This window comes from Pongo pygmaeus, chromosome 5 (genome assembly GCF_028885625.2).
Source record: "Pongo pygmaeus isolate AG05252 chromosome 5, NHGRI_mPonPyg2-v2.0_pri, whole genome shotgun sequence".
Taxonomy (NCBI): Eukaryota; Metazoa; Chordata; class Mammalia; order Primates; family Hominidae; genus Pongo; species Pongo pygmaeus.
In genome coordinates this window covers 32,455,040-32,478,612 of record NC_072378.2, presented here as the reverse complement: position 1 = coordinate 32,478,612, position 23,573 = coordinate 32,455,040, and the positions used below count along the sequence as shown (strand labels likewise).

The 23,573-nt window shown below is 51.1% G+C and overlaps 2 protein-coding genes across 8 annotated transcripts; one reads left to right on the top strand and one right to left on the bottom strand.

Annotated features, from left to right (window-relative positions):
• Positions 1–31: 31 nt before the first annotated feature.
• PPT2 (palmitoyl-protein thioesterase 2) lies at positions 32–12,733 on the bottom strand. 3 transcript variants are annotated; one of them, XM_054493205.2, is made up of 9 exons: positions 12,406–12,733; positions 9,354–9,544; positions 8,948–9,101; positions 8,369–8,464; positions 8,174–8,281; positions 6,426–6,509; positions 6,222–6,306; positions 1,091–1,145; positions 32–906 (listed from the first exon to the last, which is right to left on the bottom strand). In XM_054493205.2, exons 1-9 carry the CDS (start codon positions 12,638–12,640, stop codon positions 763–765), a joined length of 1,152 nt encoding a protein of 383 aa, XP_054349180.1. In that variant the 5' UTR covers positions 12,641–12,733; the 3' UTR covers positions 32–762. The 3 variants fall into 3 exon arrangements, with proteins under 3 accessions (XP_054349180.1, XP_063522145.1, XP_054349182.1); XM_063666075.1 differs by lacking the exon at positions 12,406–12,733 and adding an exon at positions 10,494–10,617 and having other exon boundaries at positions 6,426–6,557; XM_054493207.2 differs by lacking the exon at positions 12,406–12,733 and adding an exon at positions 10,494–10,617.
• PRRT1 (proline rich transmembrane protein 1) lies at positions 9,746–15,772 on the top strand. 5 transcript variants are annotated; one of them, XM_054493211.2, is made up of 6 exons: positions 9,746–9,893; positions 10,293–10,392; positions 10,958–12,325; positions 13,552–13,767; positions 14,414–14,599; positions 14,738–15,772. In XM_054493211.2, the coding sequence occupies exons 3-6, from the start codon at positions 12,307–12,309 to the stop codon at positions 15,421–15,423; spliced, it is 1,107 nt and encodes a 368-aa protein (XP_054349186.1). In that variant the 5' UTR covers positions 9,746–9,893; positions 10,293–10,392; positions 10,958–12,306; the 3' UTR covers positions 15,424–15,772. The 5 variants fall into 5 exon arrangements, with proteins under 5 accessions (XP_054349186.1, XP_063522146.1, XP_054349187.1 ...); XM_063666076.1 differs by lacking the exon at positions 9,746–9,893 and having other exon boundaries at positions 10,164–10,392; positions 11,961–12,325; XM_054493212.2 differs by lacking the exon at positions 9,746–9,893 and having other exon boundaries at positions 10,164–10,392.
• Positions 15,773–23,573: the final 7,801 nt, after the last annotated feature.

Below are 23,573 nucleotides of genomic sequence, written 5' to 3'. Positions count from 1 at the left end.
CCAGGTCCCCTCCACCTGGAAATGAGCCAAGTCACACTGAGGAAATGGAACTTTATTTCCATAAATACAGGGATAACACCTATTCAAGGGTAGTTAAAAGAGGGCCTGGGGCCTCAAAGAAACTAGGCTCTCCCAGGGGGGTACTCCAACACTGATCATAGGGACTGGGGGATCCCCAAACCTGAGATGGGCCTCATAGGCCACAGATATTCCCCAACACTGACACTTCAAGAACGGAACTGTCCCCATAGGGGAGCCTCAGAACCCCACTCTCATGGGTAGTCCCTCTTAGGAGTTGGGAGGGCTGATGACAGGGGACTTTAGAGAAAAAAGGGAACATGGGGAGAAGAGAAGCTAAAAATGTCCTGAGTGGCCTGGAAGGAGACCCCTGTGGTGGGCAGGGGGTGGGTTCTCCACCCATACAGCCAGATACGGAGGAGCAGCAGCAGCAAAAGCAGCCACAAGTTAAAAACATGGTTTCTCACTTCCCAACTTCGGCCTTGAGAGAAAGGGACAGCACGGAGCAATCCCCCAAATGAGAGGACATGAGGTAGGGGAGACCTGGAATTGTCATTCACGGAGGAGCAGAGGAAGGGGGTTCTGGGAGGCCAAGTCTCTACTAAAACCCCGTCTCTACTAAAAACGGGGGATAATATGGGAGCAATGAGGTGGTCACAGGCACACCAAAGCCTGACATCTGCTTTCCAAGGCCACCACTTGGTCTCTGGACCGAGGAGTTCCTGGGGACCCCTGAATATATCCTCAGGAGAGCCAAGGTTCAATGCAGGTCTCATAAAGGGTACGGTTGGAGTGCCAGGTGGTGTGGGAGATTCCGGCCATTGGACACCTCACTATGGCCCCCCGGGCCAATAGAGTCTTCAACCCAAAAGAATCCCGCAGATAAACCTTCAAGGTGGTCGAAGGGGCGTGGAAACATGGAAGAGAGACACAAGGAGAGACAAAGTGAGTTACTGCTGGGATCCTGGACCTCCTCCCCACAGGGTGAACCCTTCAGCTCAGGAGTCACAGAGAGGGCTCTGGAATAAGGTGGGACAGCGGCTAGAAGGGGAAGTAATCCCAGGGGGCTCACCAGTTGCTCCTCCATCTCCAGGACGGTCTCATTTGCATCATAGAAACCAAAGAAGCTACAAAGAGATTTGGGGGGAGGTTATCAGAAGAGCTGGAGAAAATCTGGCCGGGCGCAGTGGCACACGCCTGTAATTGCAGCACTTTGGGAGGCCAAGGCAGGCAAATCACCTGAGGCCAGGAGTTCCAGACCAGCCTGACCAAAATGGTGAAACCCCATCTCTACCAAAAATACAAAAATTAGCTGGGCATGGTGGCAGATGCCTGTAAGCCCAGCTACTCAAGAGGCTGAGGCAGGATAATTACTTGAACCAGGGAGGTGGAGGTTGCATTGAGTCGAGATCGCACCACTGCACTCCAGCCTGGGTGACAGAGCGGGACCCCATCTCAAAAAGGAAAGGAAAGGAAAGGAAAAAGAAAGAAAAAAGAAAAGGAAAAAGGAAAGGAAGAAATCAAGGTGGGCTAAGGTCCCAAAGGAACCCAAGGCCTACTGGAGAGACAGGTAGCAGGGAGGACACTCAAAAATACTTTACTGGATATAATGTACTTCATGAGGTGATACACTGAAGATACAACCTCATTTCTGTAGAAACCCCATCAAAAATGCATTACCGGCCGGGCGAGGTGGCTCACACCTGTAATCCCAGCACTTTGGGAGGCCAAGGCCGGCGGATCACCTGAGGTCGGGAGTTCAAGACCAGCCTGGCCAACATGGTGAAACCCCATCTCTACTAAAAATACAAAATTAGCTGGGCGTGGTGGCTCAAGCCTGTAATCCCAGCACTTTGGGAGGCCGAGGAGGGTGGATCACCTGAGGTCAGGAATTCGAGACCAGCCTGGCCAACATGGAGAAACCCTGTCTCTACTAAAAATACAAAATTAGTTGGGCGTGGTGGGCACCTGTAATCCCAGCTACTCAGGAGGCAGAGGCAGGAGAATTGCTTGATTCTGGGACGCAAAGGTTGCAGTGAGCCGGGATGGCGCCACTGCCGTCCTGCTTGGATAACAGAATGAGACTCCATCTCAAAAAAAAAAAAAAAAAAAAAAAAAATTATTATCTAAGCATGAGGAAATATCCAACTCACACTGAGGGAAATTCTACACAACAGCTGAACAATATGCTTCGAAAATATCAATGTCATGGACAAAGACTAAAAACCATTCCAGATTAAAAGATACTAAAGAGGGCTGGCGCAGTGGCTCATGCCTGTAATCCCAGCACTTTGGGAGACCGAGGTGGGCAGATCACCTGAGGTCAGCAGTTCGAGACCAGCCTGGCCAACATGGTGAAACCCCATCTCTACTAAAAATATAAAAATTAGCTGGGTGTGGTGGCATATACCTGTAATCCCAGCTACTCGGGAGGCTGAGGCACACTTGAACTTGGGAGGCAGAGGTTGCAGTGAGCTGAGATCACGCCACTGCACTCCAGCCTGGCAACAGAGACTTTGTCTCAAAAAAAAAAAAAAAACGGCCAGGTGTGGTGGCTCATGCCTGTAATCCCAGCACTTTGGGAGACCAAGGAGGGTGGATCACCTGAGGTCAGGAGTTTGAGACCAGCCTGGCCAACATGGAGAAAGCCCGTCTCTACTAAAAATACAAAATTAGTTGGGCATGGTGGCGGGCGCCTATAATCCCAGCTACTCGGGAGGCTAAGGCAGGAGAATCACTTGAACCTGGCAGGCGGAGGTTGCAGTGGGCCGAGATTTGCCATTGCACTCCAGCCTGGGCAACAAGAGTGAAACTCCACCTCAAAAAAAAAAAAAAAGATACTAAAGAGACATAGCAAAATCATGCAACTCAAGATCCTGATTTGGATCTTCCACTGTATATTTTTTTCTGTAAGGACAGTTGGAAAAATTTGAGTAATCTGTGAGTGCATATTCAGGGAAATTTGAATCTATGTTTATATTTAAATATAACATTAACATATATAAATAAATGTATATATATTTAGAGAAAAAAGATATTAATGTAAACATGACAAAATGTTAACATTTGCGAAATCTAGGTGAGGAGTATAAATGACTGCTTTTTGCTATTTTGGTAACTTTTTTTTTTTTTTTCTTGAGACAGGGTCTTACTCTGTCACCCAGGCAGGAGTGCAATGGCGAGATCTCGGCTCACTGCAGGCTTGACCTCCTAGGCTCAAGCAATTCTCGTACCTCAGCCTCCCGAGCAGCTAGGACTACAAGGGCACACCACCACGCCCAGCTAATTTTTGTATTTTAGGTAAAGACAGGGTTTTGCCATGTTGCCCAGGCTGGTCTCAAACCCCTGGGCTCACGCCTCGGCCTCCCAAAGTGCTAGGATTACAGGTGCAAACTTTTCTTAAGTATGAAATTATTTCAAAATAAAAAGGTCTTAAAATTTTTTTTTTCTTTTTTTTTGAGACAGAGCCTTGCTCTGTCGCCCAGGCTGGAGTGCAGTGGCACCCTGTCGGCTCATTGCAACCTCCACCTCCTGGTTTCAAGCAGTTCTCCTGCCTCAGTCTCCTGAGTAGCTGGAACTACAGGCGTGCGCCACCAGGCCCGGCTAATTTTTGTATTTTTAGTAGAGATGGGGTTTCTCCATGTTAGCTAGCTGTTCTCGAACTCCTGACCTCAGGTGATCCACCCGCCTTGGCTTCCCAAAGTGCTGGGATTATAGGCGTGAGCCACCGCACCCAGCCAGATGGAGTTAAAATCTTTTAATTAAAAAATATTGACCAGGCAAGGCCGGGCGCGTGGGCTCACGCCTATAATCCTAGCACTTTGAGAGGCCAAGGTGGGTGGATCATGAGGTCAGGAGATCAAAACCATCCTGGCTAACACAGTGAAACCCCGTCTCTACTAAAAATACAAAAAAAATTAGTCGGGCGTGGTGGCGAGTGCCTGTAGTCCCAGTGACTCAGGAGGCTGCGGCAGGAGAATGGCATGAACCTGGGAGGCAAAGCTTGCAGTGAGCTGAGATCACGCCACTGCACTCCAGCCTGGGCAACCGAGCGAGACTCCAACTCAAAAAATATATATCTATATATATATATATTGGCCAGGCGCGGTGGCTCACGCCTGTAATCCCAACACTTCGGGAGGCCGAAGCAGGCGGATCACAAGGTCAGGAGATCGAGACCATCCTGGCTAACACAGTGAAACCCCGTCTCTACCAGAAATACTAAAAATTAGCCAGGCGTGGTGGTGGGCGCCTGTAGTCCCAGCCACTTGGGAGGTGTGGCAGGAGAATGGCTTGAACCCAGGAGGCGGAGGTTGCAGTGAGCCGAGATTGTGCTATTACACTCTAGCCTGGGCGACAAGAGCAAAACTCTGTCTCCAAAAAAAAAAAAAGAAAGAAACAGTGACTTGGAACATTAAAAATGTTATATAACCATGAGCTATCACTATCATTCATAGGGTTGTGGTAGATGTGAAATGACATGATGTATATAAAACTCATCACTTACTATTATATTATTACAATATTGTAAGGGATGTCCTGCCTTCACTGAAAACTGTCCAGTGCCTTCCCATCTCACTCAGAATTTTAAAAAAAATCAAAAGCCTGGTTACCAGGACTGTTGGGAAATAGGGATGAAGATATAGATAGATAGATAGATAGATAGATAGATAGATATTTTTTTTTTTTTTTTTGAGATGGAGTTTCGCTCTTGTTGCCCAGGCTGGAGTGCAATGGCGCAATCTCAGCTCACCGCAACCTCTGCCTCTCAGGTTCAAGCGATTCTCCTGCCTCAGCCTCCCAAGTAGCTGGGATTACATGCATGCATCACCACACCCAGCTAGTTTTGTATTTTTAGTACAGACGGGGTTCCTCCATGTTGGTTGGGCTAGTCTCGAACTCCCGACCTCAGGTGATCCACTGCCTCGGCCTCCCAAAGTGCTGGGATTACAGGCGTGAGCCACCACACCCGGTCTATTTTTTAATGGGTATACAGTTTCAGTTTGGGGAAAAAGAAGTTCTGGAGATAGATGCTACTGATGGGTGATGGTTTTACAACAATGTGAGTATACTTAATGCCACGAAACTGTACATTTTTAAATGGTTAAAATGGCAATTTTATGTTATGTATATTTTATCACAAAAAAGAAAAGAAAAAAATATCAAGGGCCTTACCTTGGCCTGCTAAGATTTGACATGCCTGGTCCCCTGCTACCACTTTTAGCTCCTCTCCTGTCATCTCCCCAGCTCCTTGTGCACTAGCCGTGCTGGCCTCCTTATTCCTCACACGTGCCTCAGGGCCTCTGCGGGTGCCAGATCTTCTCCCTGGGGGGTTCTTCCACCCAGAGCACAACTCCCTCCTTCACTTTCTTCAGTCTCTAATTGAATGGTGACTTTTCCAGGAGGACTTCTTCGGCCACTATTGAAACTAGGCCCCGGTCATCCTCTAATCCTTTCCTGCCTCATTACCAGACATATATATTTGTATATATGTATCAACTGTCTTACAAACTAGAATATAAGCTACATAACATTAGGGACTTCTCTTTTATTTACCACTGCATCCCCAGGGCCCAGAACAAGCCTGTGCCCATAATGTTGAATAAATATTTGTTGAGTGATTCAAGTAGCTCAGGTGACATTACAGATCACACATGGTGACCTATAACACAGGCAAGCACATAGTTTCATGGAGCCATGGATTTTTTTCTAAGGAGCAGGATGGAGGGGACAAAGCTGGAGGCTGTTATAATAGTCCAGGTAAGTAAAGAGGTGGTAGGAAATGTGATAAAATGGTATAGAACTACATACACACATTGAACCAATGTGAATTTCCTGGTTTTGATACTGTGCTATAATTACATAGGATGCAACCACTGGGGGAAGCTGGGTGAAGGGCGTCTCTATACTATCTTTGCAATTTCCTATGAATCTATAAGAATTTCAAAATTAAAAGTTTTTATAAAGTGGGGGAGGGGGTGATAGGAATGGAGAGGAGAAGAGTCAGCAGGACTTAGTGACTGGCTTGATACAAGGGGTTGGGATATGACTCCCAGGTTTTGGTCTTGGGTGACATGATGAATGGGGGGGAGGAGCACTAACTGAACAGTGGAAGGAGCAGGCCAGTTTAGGCATGAGATAAAGACCAATTGGGGTTGGGGGATGTCTTTAGCCAATCTTCAGGCCACACAATCCCTTATTACCTGGACTGCCAGGGAGTAATAACACCATCATCAGGGCCCCCAATCAGCACCAGGTGGCCCACACGAAGAAAGTTCTTCCGCCATACTGTAGGATGGGAAGAAGAGAGGCTGAGTCAGCCACAGAGGTCAGGCCAGGTTGGAGAGGGAGACATAGGGAGTCAAAGAAGCAGAAAAAGCAACACAGGTAGGAGCCTGAATTCTCACCTGTGGCATTGGGATGGTCTCTTTCCCCATTGATCAGGGCCAGGAAGCTGCTGGCATTGAGGTACAAGTCATCATGGTGGGGATCTGGGTACAAACGGCAGTTAGAAAAAGAAGCAGAAAAGGGAGGCAAGACTGGTGGTGAAAAGCCCAATAAGGAAGCTGCAGCAATAGTCAAGGTGGATAGTAATAAAATAGTAGTGATAATGTGGGCCAGGTGTGGTGGCTCACGCCTGTAATCCCAGCACTTTGGGAGGTCGAGGCAGGTGGATCATTTGAAGTCGGGAGTTTGAGACCAGCCTGGCTAACATGGCAAAACCCTGTCTCTACTAAAAATACAAAAGTTAGCCAGGCGTGGCAGTGCATGCCTGTAATCCCAACTACTCGGGGCGCTGGAATCACTTGAACCCAGGAGGTGGAGGTTACAGTGAGCCGAGACTGCACCACTGCACTCCATCCTGGGAGACACAGTGAGACTCCATCTCCAAATAATAATAGTAGTGATAACAACTGTAAACATAGTAACAAGTAAAGTACTTTTTTTTTTTTTAGACGAAATCTCACTCTGTCACCCAGGCTGAAGTGCAGTGGCACGATCTCTGCTCACTGCAACATCTGCCTCCCGGGTTCAAGCAATTCTCCTGACTCAGCATCCCGAGTAGCTGGGATTACAAGCATGTGCCCACATTCAGCTAATTTTTTTTGTATTTTTAGTAGAGATGGGGTTTCACCATGTTGGCCAGGCTGGTCTCGAACCCGACCTCAGGTGATACGCCCACCTCCACCTCCCAAGATATTGGGATTACAGGTGTGAGCCACCACACCTGGCAATAGCAAGTACTTTTATCTAGTATCTACTATATGAGCCAGGTACTATTCAAAGTACATTGCATTCATTTATTTATTTAATCCTTACAAGCACCTGGTGAAGTACATGCTATAATACTTTACAGATAAGGAAAACTGAGTAACAGCATGGTTAAGTAACTTGCCCAAAGGCACCCAATAGGGTCAAGATTCAAACCCAAGTATTCTGGCCCCATGGTCTGGTCTAGAGGTTGGCAACTGTGACCAAAGGGCCAAATCCAGCCTGCTACTTGTTTTTGTAAATGAAGTTTTATTGGAACACAGGCACATTCATTCACATATGGTACACGGCTGTTTTCACACTACAACAGCAGAATTGAGGAGTTGTGAAACAGACTATATGTCCTACAAGGTCAAAAATATTTACTCTCTGGCCCTTTATAGACAAGGTTTGCTAACTCCCACATCAGACTAAACCTTCTAAGGCAATAAGATGACACACTTAAAACATTCTGGGCCAGGGGCAATGGTTCACACCTGTAATCCCAGCACTTTGGGAGGCCGAGGCGAGTGGATCACCCGAGGTCAGGAGCTCGAGACCAGCCTGGCCAACACGGCGAAACTCCATCTCTACTTAAAATACAAAACTTAGCCGGGCATGATGGCACCTGCCTGTAATCCCAGCTACTAGGGGGACTGAGGCAGGAGGATTGCTTGAACCTGGGAGGCGGAGGTTGCAGTGAGCCGAGATGGTGCACTGCACTCCAGCCTGGGCAACAGAACAAGACTCCATCTCAAAAAAAAAAAAAAAATTCTGAACAGAGCCTGTTCAAATAACTCAATAAATGTAAGTTATCTTTATTGTCATCACTGCTATTGGTTGTAGCAGAGGTGGAAGCAACTGACCTGATCCATGGAAACCACAGTTCAGCATCCCCACTCACCATGCCAGTAGTTGCAGATGGAGAATTCCTGGCCCCAGGGGCTGTAGCAGATCCGATAGAGGTTAGACCGCATGGAGGTGGGGAAGAGCCACTTCAAGTAGTCCGTGTCTGGCAAGAGAATGGCAGTGCTAAGTGACCATAAACCTCTGTTCCCCCAAAACTCAGGGCATTCTATGGAGTCTAGTGCCCACTCACCTCCATACTGTCCCATCTGTGGAGAGGAGAGGGAGATGAAAGAATCCACATTGTGATCATCCATGACAGAAAGCAGAGCCCGGCACACAAGGCCCCCTGTAGGCAGAACACCACACTGGGCAAGCACTTAAGGACAGCAAAGCCAGCAGCACCCCCTACCCCCACCACCACACACACATACACAGACACACACAGACACACACTGTACATAAAGGAGACTGAGGCTTACGGAAGGCACACCCTGTGCCAAAAGGTCACACATCATATAAGTGACTGAGCCCAAATTAGATGCTGGGCCTCCTGCCTCTAATTCTAGGATGTTTTTACCTGCCCCATTAGCCCTTATGTCCAAGAACCATGGGTAATAGGAAACAAAGGGGCAGCAGTGTAGGGAGCCTCCCTCCCGTTCAAGACAGAGATGAGACCCAGGTGCTGAGGGAAGTCAGAAAGGAGGGGCTCAGGTACCAGGGTTGTGCCTGGAGCAATGTGGTTCAGAAAAAGGGACATTAGGAAGTGTCCCTCAGATAAGGATCAAGCCTCAGATAGGGCTTAGGAGTTAGGGGCAGGGGAGTCGCCTACCCTGCGAGTAGCAGATGAGATGCACCCCTTGAGGGGCCTTTGCCATGATGGGGACCACAGCCTCTCGGAACCCTTGCACCTGTTCCCACAGGGGTCGCAAGCTCTCTCTCCCATCGAAGAGATCGAGCACTGTCACCACAGTCCCGGGGTGTGTCTGTGGGAAGGGGGCAATGCAGCCACCGGGGATAGGCTAAGAAGCTCCCACACGCCACCCCCTGGCCCGCGTCCACAGGTCTATTGTACCCTGCTAGAACCAGGGATCCCGTCCCCCAACTCTCCCCCACGCCAGCACCAGCTCCCTGAGGAACTGGGCAGGCCCAGAGGGGTGGCTTTCAGTTCCCCGCTCTCCCTCCCCTGCCACAGTAGACGCCTCTAACGCCCTGCACCCAGGTGTCCCCTGCCAGACCTCATTGATGTATTCCAGCAGGTGGCGGAAGCTGTACGAGCTGTCGAAGAGCCCATGCACCACGATGACCGGCTTGTAGGACGCGCGGTGGGGCGCGGGGGCTGCAAGCAACAGCAGCGGCAGGAAAGGCAACAAGGGCAGGACCCACGCCGCGGGGAGCCGCTGCCTCCAGAGCCCCAGCATGCTCCCGCCTGAGAAAGGGGTGATAAGGGCCTGTGAGGGAGATGGCAACACCCTCCTCCCTCGGAACAGACGCCCGGCAATCAAGCCACCTCCTCTCGCTTCCACACCAGGTCCGTGTCACAAAACAGCCTACTTTTAACTTACTCCAGCCCTCTCCCTACAAACACACCCCCCCACCACGTTGACGCACCAACGCGCACCCGAAGTCCCGCCCCCAACTCAGCGTTCGGGGGACTTGTTCCCTAGGTCCAGGATCTTCCTAATGCATCGCCCCAGCCATGAACAACGCGGAGTTCTGTAATACCCCTGAGCAGCAGCCCAGGACCCTTGAAGAGTGCAAACTCCCACCTGGCCTGGGTCCGTAGGCCTCGCTCAACCCGCTGTTTGCTTATCCCAAGTCTGGAACCCACGGGGTGGGGGAAGGGTGACGAAAGAGAGCGCAGGGGAATGACGGATGGGAGGGGGAAGGGCGGGCTGCTTGGGGGCGCACAAATCCGTCACGTCCGGGGCTTTCTCTGGCAACCGCGCGAGCGTTCCCCGCAACACAGACCCAGGACAGGAGGGGCAATGGAATATTCCATTGCGCCCTAGGTGCTGGGGAGGAAATAGGCGGAGCGATCCATTTAGGCCAGTGGGGAGAGGAAAAAGCAGCAAACATATTCTGGGAATGGGAAGAAGGCCTCTCCAGGCTTCGTTGCCCCCAGCGACCCAAAGGTCCGATTTCCCCGCCTTGATTCTCCCCACTTCCCCATACAGGCGTCTGGCTCCGCAGCAGAACACGAAGTTTTCATTCCCCAAGGGGCGGCCAGGGGGCGAACTAGGGAAAGGTAGTCCTCTGCATTCTGCCGTGTGCTGGGTGAGTGGCAGGGTGGCCTGGAGGGCTGATGCCAGTCCAGGCGTGCCCCTCAACACCCACCCCCACCCCACCCTCCAGTCCGCCCCAGGTCAGCGACTTACAACTCTTCATTCTGAAGTGCGTGTAGTGCCCTTGTCTCCAGAGACGCGGAGAGTCCTCGAGGCCCCTTGAGCTAAGTGCAGCCTGGCCCAGTTTCTCCTGCCCTACTCTACTCCCCTCCCTATAAGCGACCCACCCTCAAGGGGCGGAGGGCGCGTAGGGATGCGCTGACTCATGCCCGCGTAATTTCGACCAGTCTTTCAACGTGAGCGACCCCTAGAATCTGGCTCTCTGAGTTATCTGTGGGTGGCTCCCTACCGAGACCCCCAGGCGCCCCATCTCTCCGCCTGTGACCCCTACCCGACACCCTAGTGCCTCAGGGCTTTTACTTGTTAGGGCTTTTACTTAGCATTTAAAAACGTTTCTCTAGAGATAAGGATTTATCAGCATGTCTGAGCCCCTCTCTCTGTTTACAAGGTCATTGCTTGGTCTAAATTTGTCTCAGTCAAACCATTTTTGCGCTCAGAATGGTGCAGAGTGACGATGGCGTGGCGGTAAGGGGTTGAGGGCTCACGCGAACGCCTAAGTGACCAGAACGACTGGTGTGAAACCGTGATCTGACTCTCTGGAGCCTGGGACTGGTTTCAGCGAGAGCCTCTGTACTGCTCTGTAGTCTCCGCTAGGACATGGACGAAAAGGGACGCAGCCGGGAGAGCGACTGCCCCAGGTGGGGGCTGGGGGGACGTAAGGGAAGAATAATGATTATCTGGCTATGTTTTTGTTTAAAAAAAAAAAAAACTGGTGTAAATCTCCATAGACTTCCTATCCTCGCTCCCTTCACCCACCCACGCGCTCCCAAGATGCAATAAGCAAATAAAAAGACTAATAACGCTGTACCGCAGGTCGACTCAGGAGGTGGAGATGCGTCTTGGTGGGAGGTGGTGGGTGGGAGTAGGGGGGTTTAGGGAATGGATCTGAACATTGACCGGCCCAGAGACTCTAAGCAGCCTCAAAAGCAAAGGGAAAGTGGGGGAACAAGCACACATTACCAACAGAGCTGCCAGAAATGAGCAGTTAAGTCATACCCCCTACCCCCTCCAAAAGAGCTTCAGCTCCTTAGTCCTGGAGGAAGAAGGTATGTATGCACACCGCCCAAACTCTCTCTCCCTTTCCCTCCAAGGCCCAGCTCCCCCTGAATTACAGACCTGGGCCTCCCTCTTTACTGCTAGGTTGGCAGGTTCACCATACCCTGGGAACTTTTCAGACCATCGCAGTTCTGAACTCTGCACAATTCTCTCTCACACACAAGTATTTATCTCTTCTAAAGAGGAGGAAACTGGGGCCAAGGATTTGGGAGAAGACCCTGGCAACTTGCAGGGAGCTAAGAGGGGGAGACGACCTGCCTCTGGAGGCACCTGGGTTATTAACTCCACTGAGAACCTGTTCACTTCCTCCCACAATACAATCACTAAGTGAGTCTTGGAGGGGGAGACTCCAGAGAGTTCTCTCTCCCTCCTTCCTTTCCTTAGTCCCACCCGCCTCGCCTGGTCTAGCCTCCGTGTTTCCATGACAACTCCAAAGGAGCCCAAACTGGGGGCTTGAATGCCGGGGTGAGAGGAGGAGAGAGGTGGTCCGAGAGCAGAGAGAGACCGAGTGGGAAACGTCTGAAGCGCTCCCCCTCCCTCGCCTCGGTCCCTTTAAGCTCCCCCCCTCCCCGCTCTCCCTCCGCCCGCCCCCCCCCCCGCCCCCCCGCCGCTGCCTTCATCTCTCCATCTCTGCGCTGCTGCCGGCTGCGCCATCCAGCACCCAGACTCCAGCACCGGCCAAGGACCCCTACTCCGGCTGCAGAGACCCTGTCCCAGCGAGACCGCAGGCATGTCATCCGAAAAGTCAGGTAAAAACAATAACAAAACCTCCCACTCCCTCCACTGTCTCCAGACTCTCCGTCCCCCTTGCCCCAACCCCCTCCCTTACCCGTCCTCAGCTGTGGTTCTATTTCATTTCCCTTCTCTCCAGCTCTCAACACTCCCCCAGTCCTCCTCTTCTTTCTGTCTCCCCCTTTCTCTTCCTTTCCTCTTTCCAGTCGCAGCCTCTGCCCCTTGCCAACAACATGGGCAGGGGGGTAGGTTGAGAAGGTGAAGGAGCTACAGCCAGGTTCTGCAGGGATGGCATCATTGGGAGTGACAGATGGACAATCACTGGCTGGCATGGAGACATCCTGTGGGGAAATATGGAGACATGACCAGATGGGGGTTGTCAAGGGAGCAAAATCCAGAGGGCTCTTCTTAATCTGCCCTAAAAGAGGTCCCGAGATTCTCACAGAGGCTGGGGCACTCCTCCCCCCACTGAAGGAACAGCAGAGTGGAACACATGTCATCCCACATGTGTTTATACAACTGTTGAATTGAGCACATATTAACACAGGGTTGCATGTCTATGCATACGCACACACAGGACTAGCTCGGATAGGCCAGCCCAAAGGCAGCTATAGCAAAGGAGAGGGGATTGGGTCTGCAGGTGAGAGCTGGGTGCATGGTGATGAAAAAGACAGAAAAGAAGCAGACCAGAGTTGTGACCTCAAAACTAGATTGGAAGGAAGAAGGAGGGGGGCAGATGGCCTAGATACAGCCCCTCTCTTGCCCCCTCAAATTAGAGATGGTTTCTCACCCGTCTCTCTCTGTGTGTCTCTCCCATTATCTTTCTCCATCCCTGACCGGCTGTGTTTCCCCTTACCCCCTCCTCAACTCATCACTGTGTCATCTTTCGTCTTATACTCTCCTCCACTCACCTCCCCCAGGACTCCCAGACTCAGTCCCTCACACTTCTCCACCGCCCTACAATGCCCCTCAGCCTCCAGCCGAACCCCCAGCCCCACCGCCACAGGCAGCCCCTTCCTCACACCATCACCACCACCACCACTACCATCAGTCTGGCACCGCCACCCTCCCGCGCTTAGGGGCAGGGGGCCTGGCCTCTTCCGCGGCCACCGCTCAGCGCGGTCCCTCCTCCTCCGCCACGCTGCCGAGGCCCCCCCACCACGCCCCTCCCGGCCCTGCTGCCGGGGCACCCCCACCCGGCTGCGCTACCTTGCCCCGCATGCCACCCGACCCTTACCTGCAGGAGACTCGCTTCGAGGGCCCACTTCCCCCGCCTCCGCCCGCTGCCGCCGCCCCGCCCCCGCCAGCGCCAGCCCAGACTGCTCAGGCCCCCGGCTTCGTGGTGCCCACGCACGCGGGGACTGTGGGCACGCTGCCGCTGGGGGGCTACGTAGCGCCCGGATACCCCCTGCAGCTGCAGCCCTGCACTGCTTACGTGCCGGTCTACCCGGTGGGCACGGTGAGTGCCGGGCAGACAGGGGCATGGGAAAGAGTGGGGCGCGATACAGGACTTGAAATTGGGGATACGCTGGGGGCTGGTAGGATAGAGGAACAAGGGCAGGGAACAGGTAGTGTTCCCGGGACAAGCCCTAGAAAGAAGGGAGCCTGAGACAGGAAGGACTAGGGAGAGACCCAGGAGTAGGAGTCTACTGGTGCCCAAAGTCAGGGCCTGGGAGGGGGATCGGAGCCTAGAGGTTCAGAGGAGGTCTGAAAGTAGGAAACCGCCTGGCGAGGGAGGGGAGGGAATGGAAGCTGGGAACCAAGAGGGATGTGGGAGAAGCCTGGGACTAAGTGGGTAGGGGAGGCCTGGTAGGTGTCTGGAGGGAAGAAACAAGGTCTGACGTGAGGCCAGGACAGCCCCAGTGGGACCATACCTTGCAGGAGAGAATGTAGAAAGCCCAAGAATATGGTGGTTAATGAAGCAAGGAAGGGAGGAGAGGGGCTTAGGTGGAATTTATGGGTGTCCTGGAAGGGTAATGGGTGCTTCATTTTGAGAAGCCATAGGTAAAAATTGTGCTTTTAAAGCCACTCTGCCAGCCGCCCAACGCTGGTAGGCTTGGAGAGGGTCGGAGTGATGCCCCTTCCCCCCAAATTTCCTTCCACAGCCATATGCAGGCGGGACCCCGGGGGGGACAGGAGTGACCTCCACTCTCCCCCCGCCGCCCCAGGGCCCAGGGCTGGCCCTACTGGAGCCGAGGCGCCCGCCACACGACTACATGCCCATCGCGGTGCTGACCACCATCTGTTGCTTCTGGCCTACTGGCATCATTGCTATCTTCAAGGCCGTGCAGGTAGGGGGCAGGGGCATACTCGGTTTGGGGGCGGGGACAGGGAGTTCTGGGCGTTCTGGGGACCATCTTAGAGAAAGGCTGAGGCGTTCGAACGAGGCCGCAGTTCTTTGACCTCCTTCCCCCACCCCTCCTCCGTAGGTGCGCACGGCCTTGGCCCGCGGAGACATGGTGTCGGCCGAGATCGCTTCACGCGAGGCCCGGAACTTCTCCTTCATCTCCCTGGCCGTGGGCATCGCGGCCATGGTGCTCTGTACCATCCTCACTGTAGTCATCATCATCGCCGCGCAGCACCACGAGAACTACTGGGATCCCTAAAAACACCCCCGGTCCGGCCCCACTCTGCGCCCCTCGATCTCCCAGGCTCTTTCTGCAGTCATACCGCGGACCCAATGGGCGCCCTGCACACCCGTTTCTGGGGCCGTCAGACTTGGCTACATCGTAAACTCCGCCTCCACGGAACGTCTCGCCTTGCGAGCAAGCTCCGAATCCAGTTCCTCAGGAACCCCTCCAAAACCCACACCCCCAGGGACGCCGCTTTCCGGGATCCCAGCCAAACGCGGGACCCTCAGTCGCTCCAGGCCCCCTCACCCTCAAAGTGTAGCGCCCCCAACCGAGCAACCTCGGTTTGGTCCCTAAAACCCCGCCTCCTCTATAAGCTCCGCCCCAGCTCTGACAAAACCCCGCCTCCAGGTCGGCAGGCTCCGCCTTCTTTTCTTCTCCGCGGGGTGATTCAGTCCAGTGATTGGGTTTGTGGCTCCAGGCTTCACCCACAGACGGACAGACCCCTCCCTTTCTTCCGGCAAAAGGACAGAGCCCTAGGGTAGTAAGGCCCCCACACTCCTGTTTTTTGCAAGTACATTTTTGTCCCTCCTCCACCCAGGTCTCTGCCTATTTTCTTGCTAATCCCAGAACCTTTCCTTTTGTTTTTTTAAGGACATTTGGGAAGTTCCTGGTGTAGGACCCTTCTCCCTGGGATAAGAAACCTGCCTGTAAACGCTCTGTAAATACTCCCTTCCACCCACCCCAGCCCCTGGGCAGCCGGGCAGAAGGGAATCCAGGCTATGGACCTCCCAAGTCCCCGCTCCCCGCTCCCCTCGGCGGCCCCGCCTTGTTCTGATCTGTGTGTGAGTGTGTGTGAACTTCTGAAAGACAATATTAAAGAGACTTAGTTGATTTATCGCCCGCAATTCCAAAGACTGCGGCCCCGCAAAGACCCTCCCCCGTTTTGGTTCCCCCTTTCACTTCCCTTCATCTCCTCTCCCAAGGAAAAAAAAGAAAACCCGACAGAGACTAACGTGAGGGAGACAGATTCCCAGATCGCCAGAGAGACACATGAATATGGGGGAGGGAGGGGAGTTCCCTGGGAATCCACCAAGGAAGACCTTGGGGTCTATTCTCAGTGAGGCTTTATTTTCTCAGTGAGGCTTTATTTCCCCAGTACCCCTTTTCCATTCCCTACTATCCCCAGAACTCCAGGAAGACAGGAGGACAGAGAGGGCAGACCATGGTGAAGAAGCTGGTCAAGGATAGAGTGATGGGGGCCAAGAAGAGATGCCAGCTGCCCATAGCTGTTCCTGACTGTGGGCTGGAGGGTGGCAGACAACTTGGATTAGAGCCCCACATGCTGGACTGTAGGGGGTATAGGAAAGGCAAAGAGAGCAGATTGCTGTGGGAGCCCAGGGAGGAGGTCAATGGCCTCTCAAGTCTCCCTGGGACTAGTTGCCCTTTCCTATCCTGAGGTCAACCAATAGGCCTCTTTTGTGAGGGGAGTGGAGATTAGGGGATGGTGCCAGCAGTGGGCTTGGGTCTTTGGTTGTACACCCACAGGACAGGGTCCTAACCTAATTTATGCATTTATGCAACATGCAGACTCCATGCTGGATGCTGGTGAGACATCCACCCAGACAGCAGGTGTGACCCCTGACCTCATGGAGCTTACAGTCTAGAGGGGAAGCCATGCACTGAGATAGGAAATGTGATAGGAGATGTGGGAGGAGGGTGGGGTGAGGTGTGAATATCATGGGTTCTCCCTTGGATGTTTCGCATTTAATGTGCCTACCGTACCAAACTTCTTGAAAAACAGAATTCACGGCTGGGCGCGGTGGCTAACACCTGTAATCCCAGCAGTTTGGGAGGCCAAGGCAGGCGGATCACTTGAGGTCAGGAGTTCGGGACCAGCCTGCCTGGCCAACATGGTGAAACCCCATCTGTACTAAAAATAAAAAAATTAGCCGGGCGTGGTGACAGGCGCCTGCAGTCCCAGCTACTTGGAAGGCTGAGGCAGGAGAATCGCTTGAACTTGGGAGGTGGAGGTTGCAGTGAGCCAAGATCAAGTCATTGCACTCCAGCCTGGGCAACAAGAGCGAAACTCTGTCTCAAAAAAAAAGGGGCGGGGGGGGGGGGGCGGCCAGAATATTGCTATCAGAGATATGTCTGTATCTGTCTTTTTTTCATACCCACTATTTCTTGACTTATTGAAATATGCATCCACACCCTATTCTCCTGAAACCTCTCTCTCAAATGGCAACCAATTACCCAGATCCCAAATCAATGGCATTTTCACAGTATTCTGCCTCTCTAAACCCTTCCATGTTTGTCCCTTGACCCTGAATTCCCCACATACCCAGGTTCAGGAACATACTACCTCCCTTCCACCACCCCCCCACCACCTCCACACAGACCTCTAACCATTCCACCTCTGCCTTCCCTCCTTGCTTTTTCTCCTCCCTTCCCCTAAGTGTCCGTCTCTGATTTTTTTTCCTTCTCTGAGACTTTCCTTTGAAAAGCTCATTCACTCAACTCAGCTAATCAAATGCTTTTCCAACCTGTATTTTACATGCAGACGTTTTTTCCAGTGCCTGCAGATCATAGCCACGTGGAAGATGCTTGCTGGTCCTCTAAAATCAACACATTCCAAAACAAACTGATGAAATGCCACAGAAAACCTGCTTCCCTGTCTCTGTTAATAGACCGTTTTCCCAATCACTCTTCCTTATCTGGAAATTTGCTGCCTCCTCCCTCTTCCTCCTGCCTTATTTTTGGTGTGCTCTCAAGCCTAGTCAGTTCTGCCACCACAATGTCTTTTGAATCTGTAATTTTTCCCCAGCCCTTGCTGGAAAAATTACCTCATTAGGATTATTGCATCAGCTTTCCCAACAGGTCTCCCTACTTCCTACCTCTCCCTACCTCAAGTCTCCCTCCACACTATTGTCAGATCAGCCTCCCTAAACACACTTTCATAACTCCACTGCTCAAAAGCCCTTCAAGGTTCCCTATTGCCTACTCAATTATTTACAAAATTTTAATCTGGCCTTTAACACCTTCCATAATTTAAAATCATCCAGCTTCTCTGTTCATTCTAATTTCTAACCATACTGAATTGCTCATCATTCCCACCTCCAGGTATTTGCCCAGCTGTTCCCAAATCTTAGACCTCCTTCCCAAATCTCTGCCTATTATAAACCAAATTGTTTGCAGCTTGTCACAAGTTTCAGAGGCTTTAGACCACATCTAGGCTCTTGCTCATGATGTTCTCCCCCTTTTCACATCTGCCTCTCTACTTGGTCAAATTTTATCTATAATATCTTTCAAGGTTCGGATCAGTTCATCCCTCACTGTAGCAAAAAGGTGTCTCTCTTTCCTCTGGGTTAGATTAAAGCAGTGGGTTTCCAAACAGAGCTTCAGGCATTCCCTGGAGCAACGGTTCTTACCCCAGGTCACACATTAGAATCCACTGGGGAGCACTGAAAAATCTGAAGGCCCAGGTCGCATCCTAAAACAATTAAATCAGAATCTCTGGGCCCAGTGCCAGTGGCTCACACCTGTAATCCCAGCACTCTGGGAAGTGAGGCAGGAGGATCGTTTAAGCCCAGGAGTTCGAGACTAGCCTGGGCAATATGGTGAGACCCTATCTCTACAAAAAAGTTTAAAAATTAGCCTAGGCCAGATCGAGACCATCCTGGCTAACACGGTGAAATCCCGTCTCTACTAAAAATACAAAAAAACTAGCTGGGCGTGGTGGCGGGCGCCTGTAGTCCCAGCTACTCAGGAGGCTGAGGCAAGAGAATGGTGTGAACCCGGGAGGCGGAGCTTGCAGTGAGCCGAGATTGTGCCACACACTCCAGCCTGGGCAACAGAGCGAGACTCCATCTCAAAAAAAAAAAAAAAAAAAAATTAGCCTAGGCCGAGCGCGGTGGCTCACACATATAATCTCAGCACTGTGGGAGGCCGAGGTGGGTGGATCACCTGAGGTCAGGCGTTCAAGACCAGCCTGGCCAACATGGTGAAACCCCGTCTCCACTAAAACTGCAAAAATCAGCCGGGTATGGTGGCACATGCCTGTAATCCCAGCTACTCAGGAGGCTGAGGCAGGAGAATCGCTTGAACCTAGGAGGCAGAGTTTGCAGTGAGCCCAGATCGCACCACTGCACTCCAGCCTGGGCAACAGAGAGGCACTCAGTCTCAAAAAAAAAAAAAAAAAAAAATTAGGCGAGCCCAATGGGTCACCTGTAGTCTTAGCTACTTGGGAGGGTGAGGTGGGAGGATTGCTTGGGCCTGTGGGGCAGAGGCTGCAGTGATCAGAACACCGTGCTCCAGCCTGGGCAACAGAGTGAGACCCTATCTCAAAACAAACAAGAATCTCTGGGGGTGGAACTCGGGCGTCAGTATTTAAGACATGACCAGGTGATTCCAAAGGGCAGCCAAGGTTGGGAATCACAGGTTTACAGACACTTTAAGGACCACCCAGGGAGAATGGAGAGGCCAAAAAATGACTTCAACTCGGGCAATTTTCTTTAGGAGAAAAGTATCTAGATCTAAGATTCATGTTATCTGCATATTTTCTCATCTTTTCCCACCTGATATCTTGACGTACACAGTTTACCTTGTGAGCTACTTGAAGGCAGGAGTCAAATCTGGCTTATCTGTGTTTTTCAGATCCTCATCAGATAAAACCTCCTCTACCAATCTTTGAACTCAATTGAATTGAAAGGAATTAGGCAAAGGGAGAGATGAATAAAAAATGACTTAGCTTTCTTTTGCTTTTCCTTAGGAATGTTTGTTTCTTAATCTCAGATCTCTTAACCTCACCCAGACTCCTCCCTCAAGAGGAAATAAAATGTTACAATGTGTGGCTGGGCGCGGTGGCTCATTTCTGTAATCCCAGCACTTTGGGAGGCCGAGATGGGCGGATCATGAGGTCAGGAGATTGAGACCATCCTGGCTAACACGGTGAAACCCCATTTCCACTAAAAATACAAAAAATTAGCCGGGCGTGGTGGCGGGCGCCTGTAGTCCCAGCTACTTGGGAGGCTGAGGCAAGAGAATGGCGTGAATCCAGGAGGCAGAGCTTGCAGTGAGCCAAGATTGTGCCACCGCACTCCAGCCTGGGCAACAGGGTGAGACTCTGTCTCAGAAAAAAAAAAAAAAAGTGACAATGTGATCCTCTTCCTATCTGACTCACCTCCCGGGTGACACCCTTGGCTCTGGTACTTCTATTGACGGAGACTCCACCCTCTAGGAGAGGCTCTGCCCTCCCATAACATCTGTATGGGTGCTCTCATTCCCCCATGGTTAGATTCTGGGTCATCATTTCCCCTCAACAATGGAAGATTCAGCACCTGATCACTCTACTTCCACCTCTCATTTCATTTTCTTTTTATTATTTATTTATTTATTTATTTTTGAGACAGAGTTTTGCTCTTGTCGCCCAGGCTGGAGTGCAGTGGCGCAATCTCGGCTCACTGCAACCTCTGCCTCCTGGGTTCAATAGATTCTCCTGCCTCAGCTTTAGTAGGTGTGATTACAGGCACCTGTCACCACGCCCAGCTAATTTTTGTATTTTTAGTAGAGACAGGGTTTCACCATGTTGGCCAGGCTGGTCTTGAACTCCTGATCTTAGGTGATCTGCCTACCTCGGCCTCCCAAAGTGCTGGGATTACATGCATGAGCCACCGAGCCCAGCCTCTTTTTCTTTTTTCTTTTTTCTTTTTTTTCTGAGGCAGGGTCTCGCTCTGTCGCCCAGGCTGAAGTGCAGCAGCAGGATCATAGTTCACTGAGCTTTGATCTCCTGGGCTCAAGTGATCCTCCCAGCTAATTTTTTTGATTTTTATTTATTTATTTATTTTTTTTGAGATGGAGTCTGGCTCTGTCGCCCAGAATGGAGTGCAGTGGCACAATCTCAGCTCACTGCAACCTCTGCCTCCCGGATTCAAGCAATTCTCTGCCTCAGCCTCCGAGTAGCTAGGATTACAGGCGCCTGCCACCACACCCGGATAAATTTTGGTTGTTTTTTTTTTTGAGACAGTCTCACTCTGTTGCCTAGCCTGGAGTGCAGTGGTGCGATCTCGGCTCACTGCAAGCTCTGCCTCCTGGGTTCATGACATTCTCCCGCCTCCCACCTCAGCCTCCCAAGTAGCTGGGACCTACAGGTGCCCACCACCATGCCCAGCTAATTTTGTTTTTGTATTTTTAGTAGAGATGGGGTTTCAACGTGTTAGCCAGGATGGTCTCAATCTCCTGACCTGGTGATCCGCCCTCCTCACCCTCCCAAAGTGCTGGGATTACAGGCATGAGCCACGGCCCCTGGCCTGTTTTTTTGTTTGTTTGTTTTTGTTTTTTTTTGAGACGGAATTTTGCTCTTGTTGCCCAAGCTGGAGTGCAATGGTGCCATCTCAGCTCACTGCAACCTCCGCCTCCCGTGTTCAAGCGATTCTCCTGCCTCAGCCTCCTGAGTAGCTGGGATTACAGGCATGTGCCACCATGCCCGGCTAATTTTTTGTATTTTTAGTAGAAATGGGGTTTCATCATATTGGTCAGGCTGGTCTCAAACTCTTGACCTCATGATCCACCCGCCTCGGCCTCCTAAAGTGCTGGGATTACAGGCATGAGCCACTGCGCCTGGCCTCTGGCCTTTGATATTTAATAGAGATGAGGTCACACTATGTTGCCCAGGCCGGTCTCGAACTCTTGAATTCACACAATCTGCCTGCCTCAGCCTCCCAAAGTGCCAGGATTATAGGCGTGAGCTACAGTGCCTGGCCCCATTTTATTATTTTTGTTTTCAATGTTCATGCAGATTCTCTAGTACCCTGCCCTTCTCTTGCAGTGATTTATTTCTCCCTGCTTCCCTCTCTCCCTATGTCATATCTTCAACTTGGTTGCCACCAATACCTGCTGCCCTTCTAAAATCTCATCCTCAGTCTTTTCATGTTGCTCCCCAGTACCCCTATCCCAAAAATTCTTCAACCTCATCTGGGCCTCCCATCCACTAACTTACTTTTCATTGTTTGATCTCAATTCTTCACTTTCCTCATTACCCAGTTTAGATTCCAAGGTTCAACATGGTAATCGCCTCTCAGCCCTCACGCTGTACTCTTGGCCCCCCTTCCTCCGGCACATTTTATCCCTAGTCAAATCCCACTCTGCCTGCTCCACACCTGCATTCAACAGCTGGGGAGAAACACAGTCATACTGACTGGTCTTGCTTCCTGCGAGCCCTCAGTGTGGCATGCCAACTCACCTTTCCCTACTCAGTTCACATTCCCCAAATCTGAGACCACAACTTCACAAGATGATGACTTTTCTTCCTATTTCAGTGAGAAAACAGAAACTTTCAGAAGGGAACTTCCTCATGGTCCCACCCCAAATTCACCAGTCTACCTGCAACTCTACCGCAGAGAAGCTGACCTGCACCCACCTGCCACCTCATCTGTACCCCGGGATCCTGTTCCCTCTCACCTGCTCAGAGATGTTACTCCTGAAATTATCCCCTATCTCTCTCTCTCTCGGTTAATCAGTTTACCCCTCTGTACTGCAACACTCCCATCATTAAGCAAACATGCTATAAAATTATACTTCATCTCTGAAAAGAAGGAAAAAAACTCTTTCGCTACTCACCTAGGTAGTAAAAGCACAACATTCAGAGAATGGTGCTTACCCTTTGGCAGAAAAGCAATCTGTAAAGGGAAATTCAGGGAGCCTCAACTATACTGGGGAAGATTTTACTTCTTGTTTTTGCTTTCTTTTTCTTTTCTTTTTTTTTTTTTTTTTGAGATGGAGTCTCCCTCTGTCACCCAGGCTGGAGTGCAATGGCACGATCTCAGCTCACTGCAACCTCCGCCTCCCGGGTTCAAGTGATTCTCCTGCCTCAGCCTCCCAAGTAGCTGAGATTATAGGCACGCACCACCACACCTGGCTAATGTTTTAGTAGAGACAGGATTTCGCCATGTTAGCCAGGCTGGTCTCCAACTCCTGACCTCAGGTGATCCGCCCACCTCGGCCTCCCAAAGTGCTGGGATTACACGTGTGAGCCACCTCGCCCTGATGGGAAGATTTTACTTCATAAGCTGCCTGATGTTCACATAATTATTCTTTGTAATACATATATATTTATGCATATAAATTATAATTTTATATGTATAAAATAATGCATTTATTTTTAAATTTAAAAACTGTCCCCTGACCCAGCTCACTCCCTCAGTGTTCCACTTCTCCCTCCACTTAACAAAACTTCTCACTGCCTCTACTTTCTCTCCTCTCATTCACTCTTGAATTTCCCTCAATCAGGCTCTCATCCCCACCACTTTACTTAAACCACATGTCAGAGTCACAAATGACCTCCAAGTTTCTAAACCCAATGGTCAAGGGTCAGTTTGTGGCAGGCCAGTTCTCCCTGACAGTCACACAGACAGGCCTGCATAGCACCCCAGGTACACAGATGGATTTCCACAGCATTGCCTTAACGTTGAGCAAATAGTTAAACCTAGGGAAATTGGTGCCCAGACATCAAAGCTAGAAATGAAACACATGGTCAGTAAGAGCCTTGCATGGGCTTCTCCCTTGCTGGAGCAAGTCAAAATAATAGAGACAGCCTTACATTCCTAGTGCCAGGACCCATCTCGGGTCAACGATATCTGAGACAAGTCAAGGTAACAGAGGCAGCTGTTTGAATAGATTCATTGGAGAATCTAAGGCA

What these genes read in the sequence shown, in the direction of transcription:
- PRRT1 (XM_054493211.2), top strand. An exon ending in CGGTCTACCCGGTGGGCACG is followed by an intron (nt 13,768 to 14,413) that starts GTGAGTGCCGGG and finishes TTCCTTCCACAG; the next exon opens with CCATATGCAGGCGGGACCCC. An exon ending in CTATCTTCAAGGCCGTGCAG is followed by an intron (nt 14,600 to 14,737) that starts GTAGGGGGCAGG and finishes CCTCCTCCGTAG; the next exon opens with GTGCGCACGGCCTTGGCCCG.
- PPT2 (XM_054493205.2), bottom strand. Translation starts at nt 12,640, where the DNA reads ATGCCAGCCAGTGATTGTCCATCTGTCACTCCCAATGATGCCATCCCT. An exon ending in CATCTGCAACTACTGGCATG is followed by an intron (nt 6,510 to 8,173) that starts GTGAGTGGGGAT and finishes GTTTGTACCCAG; the next exon opens with ATCCCCACCATGATGACTTG. An exon ending in AGACCATCCCAATGCCACAG is followed by an intron (nt 6,307 to 6,425) that starts GTGAGAATTCAG and finishes CCCATCCTACAG; the next exon opens with TATGGCGGAAGAACTTTCTT.